At 42.7% G+C, this 19,717-nt stretch overlaps 1 protein-coding gene across 10 annotated transcripts in view; it reads right to left on the reverse strand.

The window, feature by feature from the left end:
- The window catches only part of SDK1 (sidekick cell adhesion molecule 1), a 378,688-nt gene that overhangs the window by 67,416 nt on the left and 291,555 nt on the right, over nucleotides 1-19,717 (reverse strand). For all 10 annotated transcript variants that reach the window (XM_085592158.1, XM_085592155.1, XM_085592154.1 and 7 more), the window contains 6 exons: nucleotides 15,287-15,396; nucleotides 12,732-12,882; nucleotides 10,672-10,909; nucleotides 4,763-4,878; nucleotides 4,308-4,497; nucleotides 2,342-2,440 (listed from right to left, as the gene is read on the reverse strand). In XM_085592158.1, the coding sequence (XP_085448284.1) occupies nucleotides 2,342-2,440; nucleotides 4,308-4,497; nucleotides 4,763-4,878; nucleotides 10,672-10,909; nucleotides 12,732-12,882; nucleotides 15,287-15,396 (904 nt within the window). The remainder of the gene's footprint in view (nucleotides 1-2,341; nucleotides 2,441-4,307; nucleotides 4,498-4,762; nucleotides 4,879-10,671; nucleotides 10,910-12,731; nucleotides 12,883-15,286; nucleotides 15,397-19,717) is intronic.

Genomic DNA, 19,717 nt, shown 5'->3' on the forward strand with positions numbered 1-19,717 from the left:
GGGCAAACAGAGTACACCATCTTCTAAAAGGAGGCAAGACTGACTAAAGGAATTATGGACAAATCAAACTAAAGTTCAATACACAGAAAGAGCCTGGAAAAAAATATGAGTCAATATACAAGCATCCATGAGGATAATAATGTGCCAGGGAACAGCCAATATCTCTTTGATTGGAGCAAATAATAAATATCAAATAATCTGTTTTCCATTTTGACAGTGTAATTGGCCAGGTGGGAAGAGTAGATATGATCCACATTGACTTTGAGTAAGGCTTTAATATGGTCGCACATAGTCCCACCAAAAGCAAACACAATAACAGAATTGAAGAAGAACACCACACATTTTGAAATGAACGCTTAAAAAAATAAAATGTTGTTATCAATGATTTGCTAACAACCTGGGAGGACATAGTAAGCTCTCATGAGACCTCATGAATGAGTCTGATCCTGTTTAATACTTTCATTAATGGCCTCGCAGATGGAATTGCCAATCTGCTTGCAAACTCCAAAAATGAAACCAAGCTGTGCACACTTTAGAGGACATGAGTGCCATTTAAAGAGATCTGGGTAATGAAGAGAGATGGTCTGGAATCAGTGAGATGAAATTCAATAAAGGCATCTGCAAATTATCACACTTAAAGAGAAAAAACTGAATGTTCTTGTGAAAGGAGGACTGGCTGACGTAGAAGTGCTCTGTAGGAAAAAGAAGGAATGAACAATGGGACACAAACTGACTTAGTTACACCATCAAAGTAGTCAAGGATTGTTGAAGTGTCCTGGGATGTCTTACTGGGCATGGGCTGTGAAAGACTTTGGAAACAACACTCTACATGCTAAAAATGATAAAGATTCTTTAAGGGACAGCTTTTCTCTTTCCTTCCAACCCTGTTTTTTGTATGATTTTATCATCAACATAATGGCACTGAGCAAGAACCAGCTGCAGAGGGGATGCACTGCACAAAGTATTCTGCAAAGTCAAAATAAAGGAGAGTTCCTACACCACTGATCTTGCAGAAACTCCAGCAAATGAGGCTGACAAAGTGCAGCAACGTGAGAGGTTGGAACACAGTTGGGGGAGCAAATGTCTTTTGTGCTTTCTCCTCATTCCTATCAAATGATTTTTTTTTCTTCTTAACCACATCCTGTGACTCAAATCTCAATCTCTGCTGAGAGCACGTTCTAGGACACACAGTTCCTTAAAAAAAGCAACAAATCAAATCCACAAGACAACCTGGAAGCCAAGCTTCCTTGAGCTGCAGAGAAACCCTGCGTGGATCCATCTCTGGCAGCTCACTGCTGCCAAGCTTCACACAGACTCCTCCTCGTGCTCAGAAAATCCTGCAGCACCTGCCTTTGGATGCTGTTTGATGATTTCCCAGTGTCTTCAGATGCCAGGATCACTTTGATAAACTACACACCTGAGCAAACACCTTGAGTTCTTGACTCAAGATTTAAGTGCAATGCAGGATGAGTTCTGTATTTAAAGCAATGCCACCTCTGCAGGAGCATTTGAAGCAGGCACCCTCCAGCCAGCAAGGAAGGCTTTAGGGAATATTGCTGGAAGCTAACATGTGAGCCTGAATGATGGCAGTGAAATTAGAAGCAGAAAGGCCTGGCAGACTGAGTACTAGATAAAAACAAAAGCTTTTGCTTCTGTTCTCAGAATTGAGACACAAATCTTTACTCACCAGCCAGAACTACTGTAAAATGTGTTCAGCAGCAGCACAAAACACTAAATTGCTTGGTAACTATGAGCTACGTTAATTTTAGAGGCAGGAATGGATTCTTACATTGTAAAAGTCTTCACATTTTTAGTGCAACAGTGGCTGGTGCACATATTGCAAAGACAACCCAAGAGTTATGAGAGCAGGAAGGTGAGAAGGTTTCCCACAAATTCCTGTCATGCCTTGCTGCCTCTCCTTCCCCTGATGGAAGGGCAAATAGGATTTAACTCCTCATGACCTGTCAGACATATTATCTCAAGGAAGCAATAAAATGGAAGCACACATGAAACTGAAACACTGGGCATGTCTGGCAAAGGTGGGGAAAATCCAGGTCTCCAGGCAGTTTTCCCAACAGTCAGCCGAACAGGTTACCAACCCAAATGCAGATGGGAGGAGAGATGACATCCAGACATGGGGGCTGGAATAACACTGAATTCTGGCTCAGGAAAAGCCACAGCACGGAGCCGTGTGGACTTGCCCCCTCAGCTGACAGAAGCACATTTTCTTTTCATCAGCCAGAGATTTGCTTATGTGCAAGGCCAAGGAAAACCCAACAGCTGTGGCTTGCTCTGATCTCCATCCCTCCGCTCCCAGCCCGGGGTTTGCTGCTCCTCTTACCCAGGATGATCCCGTTGGGCTCCTCCGGCGGCTGCCAGACGATGCGCACGGACGTCAGCCTCACCTCGGGGAACACCAGCCTCACGGGGGGCCCGGGGGCTGCAAGGCAACACAGAGGGCATGGCAGCAAGCACTGCACACCACAGGCATCACAGCTTTTCTGCCCACCCTACACAGAATGATGACCCAAGCTGTATCTCTCCAATAGTGCACGTGCATAATATAATTTATTCTGTATATAAATATACGTTCTGTCCATGGATAAAGGCCTCCAACGCCCTCAGACACCAAACACAGCACAGACCAGTGCACCCTACACTGTTTTTTTACTGCACCATGAGCTCTGTAGGATTTTTCTCACTGCAGCATCACCACCACTGGTGTAGCTGAGAACACACTACGAAGCAGGACACCAAGCTGCCTTTACAGAGAGTTATATAGCTTAATTCACTTCCTACCTGTTAGAATTCAACAATATCCCTTCCCTGTGTCATCAACACCAGCTTTGAACTGCTTTCTGACTTTATATTTGCATTTTAAACACTGAGGTGTGAACAGGAGAACCTGAGGCAGGTGAGAGGCACATTAACACAAATGGCACTGACCAGCCCAGGTTCACAAGGTGAGGAGATGCTAATTCATACATTACCATCCATGAATTTTCCCCTTCAGCACAAATTCCACCTGCATTACTCCTGGTGATACTTTTAATTAAGTTGAGCCCAGAGGAGACACAACATATTTATGTCAGGGGTATGGAGATGGAAGAACAATTAGTTTCATTTGCCAACATGCACTTAAGGAGGGAACTGCTATAATGGGGTTATCCAAAACAAACAGTTTTAAGTATTTCTCATTACAGTCTGATATGTACATTTCATTGAGTGCTTTTCTCTCCCTGCAGAGTTCTGCTAACAGTAATTTTTCTTATTTTTCCTTTCAAAGAAAAGCCAGGTCCACACACAGGGAGTATGCTGAAGAAAAGGCTAAAAAAAAATGTCAGGGAGTTCTTGCCCCTGTTCCTGACCCCACATGCTCCCACTCCTTCCTTCCCTGCACTGCACAGAAAATGATTTTTTAAGCCAGAAGTCTAAATGTGCTTTGAGCCCAACCAAATTACCTTAATGAATTTGCTTGTGTAAACCAATGTTTACTCCATTATTATTCTGAAAAGATTTTGATGAGAAAGAGAGAGACTTAAACAGAAGAAGCCTCTCACACTGATCTCAACCTATTTATTCCTGAAAAGGTAATGAAAGTAAAAGCAGTTTTAGCATCTGCAAAGCCCAAAGATATTTAAAGAATTGAACCAAATTTCTGTAGAATTTCATCAGCAAGAATGCTTCCACCACAGTAGTGTGCTCAGGGAGCACTTGCTTGGGTTCCTTAAGGACATCCAACTGCACTGGGAACCCCCTGGGAAGTGCAGGAGGCAGCTGCAAAAGGAAGCTGGTAGGATCATCTTCCAAGGTCAATACCTTATTGTTTTGGGGTTAAAAAAAAAAAAAAGGCAAGTGGATTACTGAAGTCGCAAATTCCATCTCTTTCGTTCAGTCCAGTCAGACACAGATTTGTTTATTGCTTTCAATTGCAGCAATTTTTTTTTTAGCATGATTGAACTTCAATAGGAATTTCTAATTGGGCTCTAAAATTGTCTTCAATAGAAATTATCTCCACCAAGCTACAAAGTTCAATGTTAGATGTTTTCTTCCTCTTCATTAGCTGCAGGGAAGGAGGAAATAGGGGACAGTGGTTTTCTGTGCTTTTGCCAGATCCTCAGCCCATGACCAATGGGATACTGCTGAGTTATATACCAGGTACAGCCAATGTCCTTTGGGTTCAAAGCTGAAAATAAAAATCCCCCCAAAATCCAAATATTTGTTGCCTACACTTGAACCACTAGAAGACATCTACATTAAAAGGTTGGAACAAATAAGATGGCTATTTTGGCAACCTTTAAACTCACCATCATCCTTGGTTCTCTCTGTCACTGCTGGGGAGCTGGGGACTCCATCCCCAATGCGGGTGAATGCCAGCACCTGGAGCTCGTAGAGGACGAATTTCCTCAGGCCTGAGAGCAGCACTGACTGGGTGTGGTTCCCCCTCACTGTTTGGCTCTTGGGCTCTGAGTCCAAATCCTTTGCTTTGTAAAGGATCTGCAGGATAAATGTGGATGAGACACAGAGGGAAAGAGATTGCTGCACGAGGACTGAAGAGAGGGAGATTCCTTCTTGTCACCCAGTATAAAATGAGATTACAGTCACCAATCATCCCTTTCAAAGCCAGCACACTTCCTGTATCTTCTCCAGCTGACTTTGGAACAATAAGAATACCCAGCAGGTGAATAATAAGTAACAAATACAAAAGCATGTCCCGGGATTACACTGAAAATCAAACGAGTATGAAAGTCCAGTCACATACCTTGTAGCCCAGGATGAGACCATTCTGCTCAGACTCAGGAACTGCTGCCCAGGTCAGCAGGATCTGGGTTGAGCTCACAGCTTCAGCAGAGACATTCTCAGGAGGAGCAGAGGGAACTGGAACCACACAGCATCACCAAAGAGCAGAAATAGGTCAGACACAGCAGATCATTTTTCTCCGTCTCCCTACATGCCCAGAAATCTTCCAGGATCCCACAGAAGAGTATTCAAACCCAAAAGAGCTGGAATATGTTTTAGAAAATCCCCTCTCTTCTTGTATTCATTCTACATCATCTTTATTTTTCAGCCTGTCTCACAATTTCTTGCCAGTTCATCTCAGAAATGACAATGTTTGTAAAGAGCTAAACATTTAATACTTATCAGTGTCTACAGACAGACAGTAAATATTGACAGCTATGAATAAATTTCAAATTCTATATATTTTCAGTAATTAGAACCAAGTTTAAATTCCTGGACTTCTCCAGAAGCCTATCCCCCAGTATTTCTTTACCACACCTTTTATTCCCTATGCCAAAACCTAGAACTCTCTCTGAATGTGAGTTTATCTTATAGCATGATCTGTTCTAACAAGAAGTTTTATGCCCCTGTGGCTTCCTATATTATCTGAAAGGAAATTGTAACATCTTGTCTAGAGCTAGCAATAATTCTGCCCCTGGATAGCACTCCCACTTCAGTAAGGAATTCTTTAACCTCTGCAGCCTTTTGATAATGTGATAGCACTCAACATTTGCAAGACATCAATTAGAGATGGATGCATTAACACCAGGAGTGTTTTCAGGGATTGATACGGTGTCAATGAGAGATGCCTATTTCATCTGTGTTGCAAAATTGGCTCTCGTGAAACTGCAAACATCATTAGCACTGATGGCACAGGAACACTGTAATTTTCTCTGACTCCAGAGAAGAGCAAACTTGCATTTTCCCATGCCATTAAAACCCGAAGTGCTGCAGAACCACACAACTGCAGCCTTTTGTAGGCAAGCTTAACAGCACGTCACGTTATGCAAGCAGGATGTGAGGCTATTTTTAAGAGTTCACATTTTATGCTGCCCTTTCGCATTTTTTCCCCACGGCATTTCCAGCATCTGAAGGGTACAATCTTTTCTAAAGCCTGATACACCTGTCAGACCTCCAGGGAACATTCACCAAGTTACATTACACAAGCACTTAGGGACAGTACAGCTTGATTAGGGCCTGAATATATCACAAAAAGCAGCCCAAAGCTCTGCCAAAGGAAAGCTTTCCTGGCTGTCCAAGTGAAAGAACAGATCTGCTGTTTTGGAGGCGAGCTCCTGAAGCTCCTAGCAACATGAATGAGATAATGAGGATGACACCAGAATTAATAAAAATGGAAAAAATACACCCCCAAAACATGGTACCCCCACCCCTGTGCACTCAAGGTTAACGACAGAGATAGTAATTTCTGAAACAATTTCCCTGATACTAATTATTTGGGGCATAAGAAACAGAGGACCATCACATGACACAGCAGCAGACTGAAATCCAATTTTTTCCCCCCTCCAACACTGAAGTGTCTTTTTTTTTTTTTTTTTTTTTTAAATCTTCTCCCAGATTTATCCCCCACAAGGATATAATTATGTTAAAGGAAAATAGATTGCCAGGAGCCATGAATGTCTTTGGATAGCTGCCATAGATTTATCTGTAGATCTTCACAAAGAGCTACTCCCACATGAATCACTCCTGGAGAGAGACAGGGTGGAGGTGGGCCTCAAGAAACCAGGATGTGTGGAGGAAAGAAGCCCTTTCCAGCCACATTTATTTCTATTTTATCTGGTTTGAGGCCTTTCAAAAGAGAAAAAGTTACTTTATTTTACAAATATGAATTTTCCTCTCTGATCAGCAGCCAGGAACTCTCCTGAATTTACAGGAGGTAGAGGCTGTGCCCGGGCTGGCCCCGAGGGCATCCTGGCTTGGAGGTGAGGATGGTCACACTGCTGGTGGGGCACTGGAGAGCTGACAAAGGAGAGAAAAGGTTCATTAGCTCAGACCCCTCTCAATTCCCAGCGACAGAGCAGCTGAATGCCCCCTCTCACTGGAAAGTAATCCGAGTCCAATGCCTGAATGGTAAAAATCCTTGTGTTCATTGAGCAAGCTTTAAATCTTCAGTCCTCACCTCAGTGTCGAGAATTTGATTCTAATACGAGTTCAGGAACTGCAAGTGATTTTATGGATCTTATTGTTGCCAGCCTTTTATCAAGTAACAGACTTTGATCGACCCTTTAAGAATGAATTGAAAGGTAACCTTCATTTCTCTGACCCACCTCCTCTCTCAGGAAGCTGTAATTCGAAGAAATTATAGTTTGCTAAAACTAATTAATGAGTGAGGCACATAATCCCTTCTTTCCTCTGCAAGCTCCCTTCTCTAATGCTGGTTTCCTAAAACTGTTGCACTGAAGACTTTGTTATAAGCTCCAAAAAGCTGAGTTCTCATTAGTAACCTGCAAGAACAGCGCAGAAGGCAAGCAACAGCGTCCAAAAAAATCCCAGAGCATGAACAAAATGAACCAGAAACACGGAAACTAAACGATGAGCTAATCCAGCAAAGTGCCAGCACGGAGCACTTCAGAAGATCAAACGTAGGAAATCACAGAGTTACTGGCACTTTGCACTGGAATGTCAATAAGAGCTCAGGTTTTTAAGGTTATCCACTTTGGCATCTAAAATCATGCATCTTCTTTCTACATCTGACACAGCCACATCTGATGTACAGCAAATGATGTCGTTTTATGTCTCTAACTGGGCCAAAAGGAGCTTTTAATAAGCTGGTCTATATTCTGGCTTTCTAGGAAAGCTAGAGAGTGAGATGCAGTGGTTCTCTGCATTTTTGCTGCTCATTTTAGCTGGACATCCCTCATTCTTTTTGAAAGCAAAAATTAAAGTGGCACATTGTACATCTGATGTCTGCTAAGAAGGCCAAATTTCCAGCAAGGTTCACAGCAAAAGTAGCATAGCTGCAGCACACATCCACTTTGCCTATAAAATTAGGTACTGCAGGCCAAATCCTCAGCTTGTACAAACTGACAAATTCCCACAGTGACACTGGACCACATGTGAATTATCAAGAGATGCTCCATCACAGCACAGTAACTGCTCTGTGAAGGTCAGACTCCCAAGCTCCAGGAGATTGATCCTTGCCATGGATGTGTGACCATGCTCCTACAGTAGCTCATCCTGTAAGACAAGTGTACACATTCGTGTAGCTGAATATTAAGAGCACAAAATCCATTAAGGCACTGGGTTAGGTGTATCTGAGATGAATTTTTTTGAAAGCAACAGGGTCTGCATCTAAGAGGAAGCAGCCCTGCCAAGGTTGTTCTAATACATCAGATGCCTCTGCAATTTCTTGCTTTCTCTATATTGGACCTACTGTCGTTGTCAATTTATTGAGTGGAAACTGAGCTTGTTACCCTGAAGTTATTTTACACTGTAAAATTTAATGAGCTATTTAATTTCTAACATTACAAAAACATTTTGGATTGATAGAACCTGTCCTGTTTAAAAATCCTAATTCATCTCTCTCCGCCTTCAGCTGCTTGCAACCCTATCCCAGATTCTCATTTTAGAAATTCCCAATTGTTTTTCAAGCCAGTGTCACCCAAACCTACAGCATTATTTATTCCCTCATAGCTTCTTTGGTTTTGATTTGTTTTATATATTCAAGAGCTTCAGAAACCAGTGAGTACTTGTAATGACATGCCCCACTATTGTTGTTGGCATTTGTGCTCAGCTATCAGTGCTGTGATTGCACAAGCTAAAGCAAACAAATGCTCAAACAGAGCTTTATTTTCAATAAAGATTTTGGGCTCTGGTGGTTGCACTGCCATCAGATACCATAACCTGGTTTAGTGCCTGGGCTCTACTCCTTATCTCCTTGAATGGTGTAAAACATGGAACCAGGAGTTGTGCCAAGGAAGCACCACGAGATCCTGGCCAAGGCACCTCTGGCCAGTGGTGTGGCAAGTTTACAATCCTCAGCACCAGCAAACCAACTTCCCTAAGACTCTGTATCTAAAAAACTGAAAAAGAAATATTTTGAAGTTCTTGGAGAACATAAGCGATAAATAGAAATTTTCGTATAGTTCCAAAGACAGACCCAAAAGTGCTTTAGCCTTTCTCTCCGGCTTTAAATATCTTTTATTTGCATTTTAACCCCATTTGACTGTGCATACAGGTTAATTCCAGATTCCCTGAAGTGCTTTCATATAGTTTGCTGCTAAGCCAGCACATCTTGTATATTCTAAATCTAGGAAGATACAGCCAAAAGTCTGAGCCCCAACTTGCTCCGTGCAAGAAATCAGATGTCAGTATCAAAGCAAACACATGGAAAAAACCAAACGAGTCCTTACGGCCTAGATCACAGCCTTGTATTATTTTGATCCTGGGTTCTGTGTGCCTCCTACAATCAGTTTCAAGTCAACCTTCTCTTAATACTCCCAGAGAAAATGCCAGATCCACGCATAACCTCTGATCTTTAGATGCTGAGCAAGAGTGCTGCAATCCTAAGGTTTTATGAAATGACTTAATCTTAGTATTTACTACATTTCAAAAGAAGTGTTTGAAGAGCAGCAGAGAGGCGAAAGTGGAGGCTGTGATATCTTTTTATTACGACACAGAACTGCTTTGTCTGGGCTGTGCTATCTCTAACTCCAGCACAAGCCTTCTTTAAAATACCTCTGGCAATCGCTTTCCAATTATTCCTTCCCAAAGAGCAACACTTCAATGGAGGGGGATGACTTTGTTTAGCTTTCTCCTTGGCTAGTTCAAAGCAGAGTTATCTGAACCAGCAGACCAATCCCTGCTGTGCCTGGTCTCACTTCCCACCAAGGAACACTGTGTGGTACACAGGGCACAGACATGTACACATCAGGCATGCATGGGATTAAATCCCAAAACTCTTTAACGATGAAAAATTGCAAAAAAACCCCCAAAAAACAGGAAAAAAAATCAGCATTGAACCTTGCACAAAGACGTGCCACAAATATATTTATTATAAACATTTAAACTGCACATGTCACCCACTTTGTTGCTAACTTGCAACATAACTTTTCATTTCCCAGGTGCAAGTAGGATAGGTCTGGAAATAAGTTTTGGGGAAGTCAACAGCTAGAGAGCAGCTTTTCAACATCTGCCTTCACTGTTCTCCTGAGCTAACAGTAATTTACTGTTGCCTGAGAGTGACAGCTTCCTTCTGATATTTGAAGTCTCTGTGCTTGCCTGGACAATTCAGGTCCACAATACAGCCCTGCTGTTCCAGATCTGTGAGCAGGTTATGTCTACACAGCCTTGCACACACAATTTTGGAAGGCAGGTTTGAAAACGTGCCATCAGAAGCCCAGAAAATTATTTTATTTCTCTCTGTGTAATCAGCTGTCTAATATGACTTGTGCCCTTTTAGAATTATTTGGTGCTTGAAATGAAATTTCAGGTAACCACAGCCGTGAGAGAATGTGCCTCAGGCTAGAAGCAGATGGGGGAAAGGGGAGGATTAGGGTAAGAGGAGTATTGGGGAGAAGAGGAGGCATGAGAGAGCATCTCAGTCACAAAAGTCTCTATACAAGCTTCTCTTTGTGCTGTCCACACTGGGGCAGAAATGGGGAGAGGTTGTTCTGTTTGCTTTAAGTAAAAAACCTGAAGGTTTGTGCATGAAAGCAAGGTAGGAATAAAAAAAAGAAAAAGAACCCTTCAAATGTCTGCATGTCTTTTTGCCTGCAGTGCATCCCAAGATAATTTTTTAAAAAATTTAATTTCAGATTTCACGGCTAAGCAAGCCAAAAAGAAAAACCCCACCCAACTTCGAAACACCAAACTTCAAAGTTGAAATCTGAAGGAAAGCGGTGAATGTCCCGTGTTTTCTGTGCTCGGACTCACCCGACTCGCGTGTCCGACCTCTGACGGCCTCGCTCCAGGGCCCTGCCCCGATGGCGTTGAAGGCCTGGACCTGCAGCTCGTACTCGGTCCACTCCTGCAGCTCCTCCAGCGTGCACTCCCGCGCCAGGCGGTCGGCGAGCACCTTCAGCAGGGCTGGGCCCGGCAGGTCCGCGCGCCACGCCCGGATCCTGTACCCCACCGACTCGGGGTGCCCGTTGTACTGCGTGTCAGGCAGCGGCTGGCGGGCGACAGCAAGACACAACGTTCCCATCGGGACACGGCCGCCGGAGCCCGCGTACAGGCCGCAGCAAGGCAACAACGATCCAGAGGATGATTGTACGGTTTACGCTCTGCGATTTCTACCTTCGGAATTTTTCTTTTGGTTTTTTTACCGTAATTTTGAGCCAAGGAGGTTCGCTCACGAAACCAAGCCCTTTGCTGTGGGTGTATTCATATCAACAGAGATGATATGAATACGGTGTATTTCAGAGCTTTGTGATTAATTATGGAAATGAATGATAAATTGCTGAAGCATGTGACAAATTCATTTATCGTATATTTCTTGCCTTTTTTTTACTGACTTATTTATCAGCCTACTCATTTATCAGTAGAGATTCATTCTAGTATTCTAACTCCCCAAGCAATTTCAGAGATTAAAATATGAAATAATTAGCCTACTTCATGAAGTTTGGAGTTTTTCTGCTGTAAAACTAACTACACGATGCCACGGATGGCTGAGATTCAGCTCTGATTCACTGGGAAAGCTGGGTACACATTAACATTTCACAGCTTAGAAGACACTACCCCGCAGGCATGCAGGGCTAGAAGCGTGACCCTCATTCTGCAGGAAGGGAGGAATCCCCAGCTCTCTGGGGAAAACAGATTCACCTGCAGGTCTTGAAATAAAAGACATTAAACACTTTCAAATATTGATGTTATTAACCATGAAAAGCGTTTATCAGGTCATTTTAGCTGTGGCTGTTGCTTCTCCTGAACCCTACAATTTGACTCAAGGAAAATAGGCTTTCAGGTAACACAATCTTAAGGTTTTAAAGGCTCTTAAAACAACCTGGAGTTAATTTTGATGGAAGATATGTAGGTCTGGATACAGCACCAATGTGGGCATGATATTCACACAGAAAAGCCATGACAGTTGTGTGGGGAACTGCAATGGCTCATCTGTGGGTAGTGAGGTGACACCTTCAAGTTTCAGGTTTTGGTCTGGCAAGGTTCAGCATTAAGTGCAGTGTCCTGTTGAGAAACTGGAATTATTCCTTTCCAACAGCAGAAAAAACCTCTTGTCCCCAGCCTGATTTTGACTTCCAGCCATAATGAGTTTATGCATGGAAAAGCTAACATTTGGGCAAAAGGAAACCTGTGCTTCATCAACTTCACACCACAGTAACCCCGATGGAAAACTCTGCCTAACAGGGGTGAAGAAAAACCATTCTGGAGCAGGTTAATTGCCAAGTAAATCCCAATGTGGCAACTCTGCAGGTAACTGAGACGGGCAAAGGGGCACGGTGATGTCAGCAATTGCCGCATCTTCGCAATTAATCATTTATCTCTGCACTTTAGCGCATAATTCCACACCGATTCAGCTAAATCTAATCTTCCCACAGGAGAGCCAGCCTCGCTGCTGCACCACAGCTCTGAGAAGCACAGGATGCTGCCCATGGCTGGGCTGCACCTTCTGGGGACCGTTTTGTACAGGGCAAATAACCGAGCCCTGGAAAGCGGCAAATTGGCTCGAGCGGCCCGTTCCTGCCCCACGCGCTGACCCAGACTGTGGTCCTGGAGCTCCTCAAAGCCAAGCTTTTACACACAGCCACATTCCCCTGATGAAGTGGCAGAAACAGTGGCAGTAGGCAATTTATTTGATTAATAAGGCACTTAAGGCAAGGCTCAGATTTCCGACTAGTCTGGAAAAGGAAACAATTTGGCCGTTGCTCCTTCGCACCATGAGGAGGAGGAGGAACAGGCACTTTGGGAGGGCTGCCCAGACTCTGGGGGAGCAGCCCCATGCCCATCCCCATCCCCACGTCCCTCGGGCTGCTCACCACCCATCGCAGCCACAGGCTGGTCTCGCTGGCCGTGCGCACGGTGACGCTGCCGGGGGCCACGTCCGGCGGCGCCTGCAGGGTCTGGATGACCCGCGAGGGTTGGCTCAGTGGGCTGGGGCCCACCACGTTCACCTGCCGCATCCGGAACCTGGAGCAAGGGGGGAAAAGGGGCACTGAGTGCTGCTGCCAGGGCTCGGGGAATGCTCCCTTGCTCCTCCAGGGAGGGAGGATGCGTGGAAAAATACGAATTAGCGGCTTTCGGAACGTTCCGCAAAGGTCGCCGCACGCAGGTCTCCTTTGTATTCGCTGCTGAATGCTTGATGGTAACTGCTTTCAGATCCTCTCAGGTATTTAAAAAATGAAAATGAGATTAGCTTAGGGTCTATTAGAAACTTAGGTATTTGTGTGAGAAATTTATGTTAATTATACCAAGCCTGATGAGCTTATGCTGGCAGTAAGTGATTTTCTCTGGTGATGCTTATACAATACATTCAGAAAGGTATTAAAATATCAAACTTTGGATAGTCTCATTCCCTGTCAATATAAAAAATACACTGGTGATAACATTTCCCCTCAATTACGTGTTGAAAGAGGCTGATTTATCCCTGTGCTGCATTTTCAGCCTTCCTGCACAAGAAAGATTAAGTTATTTAATATGGATATGCATCTTTAAAAAATACCCTGTCTGCTTGAAACCATCTCTTCTACAATAGAAATCCTTATTGGGTCACAAAAGATTTAGGGAAATCTTTTTTTACAAGGAGCAGCACATAATTAAGATGTGCTGTATATTTCAGATACTCTCACCCATCACAAGCAACTGGAAGCACCCAACACTTGCACATAAAATACGTGACCTGCTCATATTAAACCCTTAATTTTTGGAGCTAATGACTGAACTTGGGAAAAGAATGAGCCAGTCAACACAGCAGTGTTTATTTACCTGCTCTGATCTCCCTCCAAAGTGCACTGAAGGAAACACATTAAAAAAATACTGTCCTGATTTCACCCTCAAACACTGGCCCAAAATATAGGAAAGAAGAATGGCCTGTAAAGATGTGCTCTGATAATCAGCTCTCACTATGCATTTCCTCAGTGAGCAATGACTGAAGCTGATTAGGGGACAACAAATTCATTTGGCAACAGCTTTCTAGGTTTCAAAAATTTGTATAAAATTGGTCAACACTGAAGCAAAACCGAAAAATTTCCTACCTGTGCATGCAGGAGAGACAAAAAATAGGCAAAATTCAAGGAGTTGCCATGAAATGAAAAAAAGTCAAAAGGCCAAAATGGGTGTGTAAAAGTAAGGCCATTCCAGAATTTAATAAACAAGAGGCAAATGAGATGCAAGAATAAAATAAACCAAAAAATTTTAACAAAAGGGAAAAAACAATCACCCCGAATTTCTCATATTCTTCATTTTTTGCTATCCCAAAGATGTTTCTCCATGTACCTGTCTGGGTGTGCAAGTTTTCTTATTCTTCATGGATAGTGAAGGCTGAACTGTGGTACAACCTGCACTTTCCTGCTCACCCCTGCCTCTTCAGCTTTTGGGATCTCTCTTTACAGGGAGAGCAAAATCCTCTTAACTTGAAGATAATTTTCCTAAACCTCTGCACCAGAAATCTCTATTTAAGTTAAAAAAAAAATTCAAAGACCTTTTAGTAAAACGTTTAGCTCTGGAAGATGAGGTTTAAAACACTTCAGTGGAGAGTTAGTGAGAAATTCAATATATTCCTAAGTTTGTGACCAAGGGAGAAGAATTACATGCCAGCACTGAGTCAGTAGTAAATTACATGAGCTCTCCTTGGTTGCACCTACTCCTGGCTTACAACAGCACATGGGTTAGTTAATAGCCCCTTCAGCCAGCACAAAATGGACAAGTTTCTAGAAAGCTGATTTAACACTTGCCACTGGATTTCCTTTCCACTAGCCTCTACATTAGCAAGCTGGATCATGAAAGTATTTTTCATTAGGGCTGAGTACCTCAAATTCTCCAGCCTTGTCTATACCACAGCATCACTCGGATTGGATTGATTTAAAAATCAATCTTGTTTAACTGGGGTGCACCCACAATGCAGTCACCTCAATCAGTTTAGGCATTGCTTATATCTATTAAGCTTAACTTGGTAAATTCCTATAAACAAAGGTTTCATCTAACTGATGTTACCAAATTAAGTTTAAATCAATAAAGAGATGTTTAAGCTGATGCAAATATGTAATTACAGGTTTGCACCAGTTTAACTACGATTGATTTGTCACTGGCTGATGTTCCACGGGTGCTCTCTTCAGGGAGAGAAGTCGCAGGATAGCAGTTACTTTTAAAAGAAGCATCTCATTGAGCACTTGAATTTCCTTCTCAGTGTTATCAACTGGATTTTATGTTAATTACAATTAACAATATCAGATTGGTAATTTTAGGTATAACCTATGAAAACAGCACAGCTTTTCCCTTTCGTTCAGATTCTAAAACCCATTAGATGTTTCTGATTAGGAAAGCTGTTTCATGCTGCTATTTACTATTTTTTTTTTCATGAATCTGCTGTTCTTACCTGTAATGAGTGTAAGGAGTGAGGTTTGGTACCTCCAGCATCTGAGCATCAGGTTCATTCTCCACCTCATGAAGAGTGACCCATTCTTCTTCATCACCCAGCACACCAACCTGTACAAAGGAAAGGTTGGAAGGAATACAAAGTAGGTTATAAGTATATATATAAAAATAAATACATATAACCTCTTTTACAATGTGTGTCATCACAGCAGTGGAAGCACAAATGCTGTTAAACACATTTAGTGCTATTTTTTATATGCCTAGTTATTTGTAAAGAGAAAACCCAGCCAAGTACCTGATGGGACTTCACTGGATCCTGTGATAAGATCCATTCCAGAAAAAACACATGAGAGCAATAATACCCTGTTCAATCTTCCTGCCACAATACAAAAGTATCAAGTAGTAATATAAGAGAATGAAAAATAGCCTTGATAATAACTCGCAGGAACTGATGCATATTAAGTAAGTCTCAATGGAGGCAAAATGCCATGGAAATGAAGACAGAGAAACAAGAACAAAGTCAAAGAACAAAAGTGTTTTAACCTCATTTGCTGCTCTGCACTTAGACCAGACTTTTCCATGAGCAACCCTTTGTAGTAATTAATCACAACACGTTGCCCAACATGGGCCCTCAGCCACAGCAGCGTTAGAAGGGACTGAACACTGATGAGAATTGAGCATTGCTTTCTGTGCAGCTTTCTGGAGATCAAATGAAGGTGAATCAGGACTTTAAAGGAAACCAACAGGGAATGAGAGAGAGGCTGGAGGATGCAGCATGCATGTGCAGGGCTGTGCCCGAGAGCCATGGGAGCAGTGTGGAGAGGGGGAGAAGGGCTGGATGGCTGGGCTTCACTTTGGAGATCTGCAGGTGCTGAAACCCAGGGGAGATCAGGCAAGGCTCCTGGAATAACCCCCCAGCACTGAGCATGTTCCTCTGGTGTTCCAACCCCACCCAAAGGGTGGGTGTAACCCAATTCCCTCGCCCTGGTATCCACAGCCAGGGGCTGAAGGGTACCAGGGGGTACCTGGGCAGCTCCTCCCTTCAGTGTCTATTCACAGACTGAACATCCACAAAGACACCTCACCCCTTTTTAACCCACTGACACTAGCTACTCCCACAGGCTGCTGTGGCAACTCATTCCAGAAGCTCACAACCCACTTTGTAAAGAGCCATTTCCTTTAATCTTTTTTAAACAGATCCCTTGCAAGTTCTGTGTACGAGTTACAGCCACAGACGCCGTCAAACACTCGACAGGCACCACAGCCCCAAGTATCTCATACCCCAAGTACTTCAAATAGAAAATTAGGTTTCATTCACTCTTTTCTGGTTTTTTTTCCCCTTCAGAAGAAGCAGCCTGATTTATTTATAGATGTTTTAGTTCTTCGCTCACTCAGGACTTGATGTACTGCATATTTATGTTTGTGCATGAAGAAATGACACAAAGAAAATTAGGCCAGAGAAGTAAGTTCTGCACTGCACTGTGGAAAGAAACCTCTCTGATCTTCCCAGCAGAACACTGATTCCATGGAGGATGTGGCTGAACAGCTCTTGATGGGCCTTTAAGACTTTTTGGGGATCAAGGTCACTGCCGGACACTAAACAACATACAAAATAGATGGTAGTGAAAATTATGGACCTTTAAAATTTCCAGTCCTAACTAAGCTCCATAAAAAGTAGTGAAGACCATGGATGTGGAAGCTGAAGGGAAACAAGTTGAGACTGTTCTGCAGGTTCAGTTAAGGGATGTTCTGTTTTACTGTGCAGACCTAAGAGTTGATAAAGAGATTTAAAAGAAAAAAAAAAAAAAAAAAGCCCAACACAAAGAAAGGATGAGAGTGTTGATTTCAGTCAAGGAAGCAGAACACTTTTCATTAAATTAATTTTCTATTAATACTGTAGGAAGTCTATAGCAAATGCTTATTTTTGCAAATTTTGGATGTAACAGCATCACCTCCAAGTGCTGCAGTAATTGTATAGCAACAATCCACAGTGTTCTGGAGGCTGCAAATATTCTCCAGTGGTGACTAAGTTGTCTTTTTTGTATTCTAAGAGCAGTAAGAGCTTTTTAAAATATTTCTTACCTAAGAAAATAATGAGAAAAAAACCCCAAAAAAGGACCCACAGGTTGCAATTGCTGTGCAGAGCAGGCAGGTCATTAATACCCATTAAGGACCACAAGGCCCAGCAGGGCTGACATTGCCTCTGTGAGACATTTTCTGGTGGGCTGCAAAGGTGGAAATATTAAGGATCTTGTACTAGGTCCATGTTGCTCGGAAGAAGTTTCATTTATTTATTTTATATATATATATATATCTATAAGTGATCTCAGAAGCGAGCCTTAGAAGAAAACCTTCAGTGATGGACTTTATATTTTTAACTTCCACAAAATCTATAGCAGATTCCAAGTTTCAGGCTGTGGAAGGAAAAGGAAACTGTTTTTGCTGAAACACTCTGATGCCAGATCAGAGGAAACTTATCAGTTTCAAGAATCAGAGTACAAAGGGATTCCCACGAGGCAGAAAGAACCACGGGCAGTGGTTGGAATAAAAGATCCCTTTGAGGGCCAGGAGAGCCCACTCTGAGCTGCTCTGCAGAACATCAAGTGAAGTTAAAGGCTGTTTTTTTGGATAACAGTGTATGCACGCTTCAGAGCAGGATGGTGTTTGTTGACACATCACACACGCTCGTGGGTGCTTTGTTTTGGGAGGCAGATGAGGCACCAGCTGCTTTTCTGTTACCATCAGCAGAAAAACTCCTTGAGGAACACACTCTGCACCTTCCCAGTTCCCTGTGCCACGGAGCCACAGTCCCCAGGGCTGCCACAATAAAACACCTCTGTCCCACGAGACACCTCATGGAATGCTCAACAACCATCAGCCATCATATTCATTGCCATCCCTCAGCTGCTCCCAAGGCCATACATCCAATAAAAGGGCATATTCTTTTATTATTGCAGAAATGAGACAGTGTAAAACAATATTGGGAGTGATGTCAGAACCTTTTACTTCCCCATGCATTAGTTTCTCCATTTCTTAAAAGGAAAACGTTACATATTACTCAACGATTTCTGATGGAACACACTGCATAAGCAAAGTTGCAGAATTCTGACTTTAAAGAGAAAACCCCAAAAATTAAAATTTGGCATGAAAAAAATCATGTGTGTAAGACAGAAATGCCTCCAGAACTTCAGTTACGAGGTACTAACTGCAGGAAAGGAAAACACAATGTTTCTGTACATTACAGAGGTAGCCCTTGTCCTGCTATAGTTCAAGATGTGTCAGAGTTTTCGTTTTAGAGGTCCATAACTCACACATTTGAAATCGCTTTGGGAGAAATTTGGTTCAGAGGACGTCAGCCCCGGTGCAATTTTTTTTCTCACTAAATCCTTACATCGATTCAGCCATTTTTGATTTAGAGATTGTCAAGGGCATAAAACTGTCAGAGTTTCAGACACTTTATTTACCAGCTCCAAAGTGAAAACGACACCCAGAGAATCACCTGGTGCAACGGATGAATCCTATCTGGGTCACTGGCTTCACCCACAAACCCACACAAATTCATGGGAAAAGTTGCAACTTCTTTCCCAACCACAGCTTTAGAAGGCAACACAGAGATAATACTTTAAAGGTTTTACCACTTTGAAACTCTGCTCCTGCTCACCATGACATTAATACAAAAACATTTCTAAAAACAGCAGAAAGGCTTTAAGCAAAAACTCTCCATAAAAGCCCATATACTCATGGCTCCAGGAAATGTGATGCTTCTTTGGAAACAGCTTTCAGTCATTCTGCAGGTCTTGTGCTGCCTGCAAATAATTTAAATCACCAGAAAACCACACCTGACTGGCCAGAAGTTATCCCAGATTCTGTAATCAGCTTGATGGTGTGGACTAAGCACCCACCAAAGCACAGCCAGGGTGGGTTGAAAATAATGGATCCTCAAGGTCCTTTCCAACCCAAACCATTCCATGATCAATTTATACACATTTTTCCTGAAAAAAAACCCCAGGAAAAATCCAACACAAGAAAAACAAGAAACTAGATTGCAACTGCCAGAGTGCAAACATGAAACTACACGAACACCAGCAGGGATTTGTAGCCATTCTTGGCTGAAAATTGCCCAAAAAAAGAGCTTGCAATATATGCTCTAACTGCATCTGAGAAGACAGGAGGGTTGGAAGGATTTATTGAAATTCTTTGTAGAGGAACAAGTTTCCTGTGAGTGTCAATGCCACAAGGCAGGGGGACTGCTGGTCCCTCTGAACAAGTGTCAGTGGAACCTTTATATTACATTTGAACCTCTTCCCTTTAAACGATACTCTGTGTAATAGAAAAAAACATGATAGAAGTATTTTTTAAACAGTATTGGTACATTTTTGTATTTCTCTGTTTGGAAATCCAGTTTTCTCCAGTCCTGAGTCAAGATAAAATG

This window comes from Lonchura striata, chromosome 14 (assembly GCF_050655825.1).
Source record: "Lonchura striata isolate lonStrDom1 chromosome 14, ASM5065582v1, whole genome shotgun sequence".
Taxonomy (NCBI): Eukaryota; Metazoa; Chordata; class Aves; order Passeriformes; family Estrildidae; genus Lonchura; species Lonchura striata.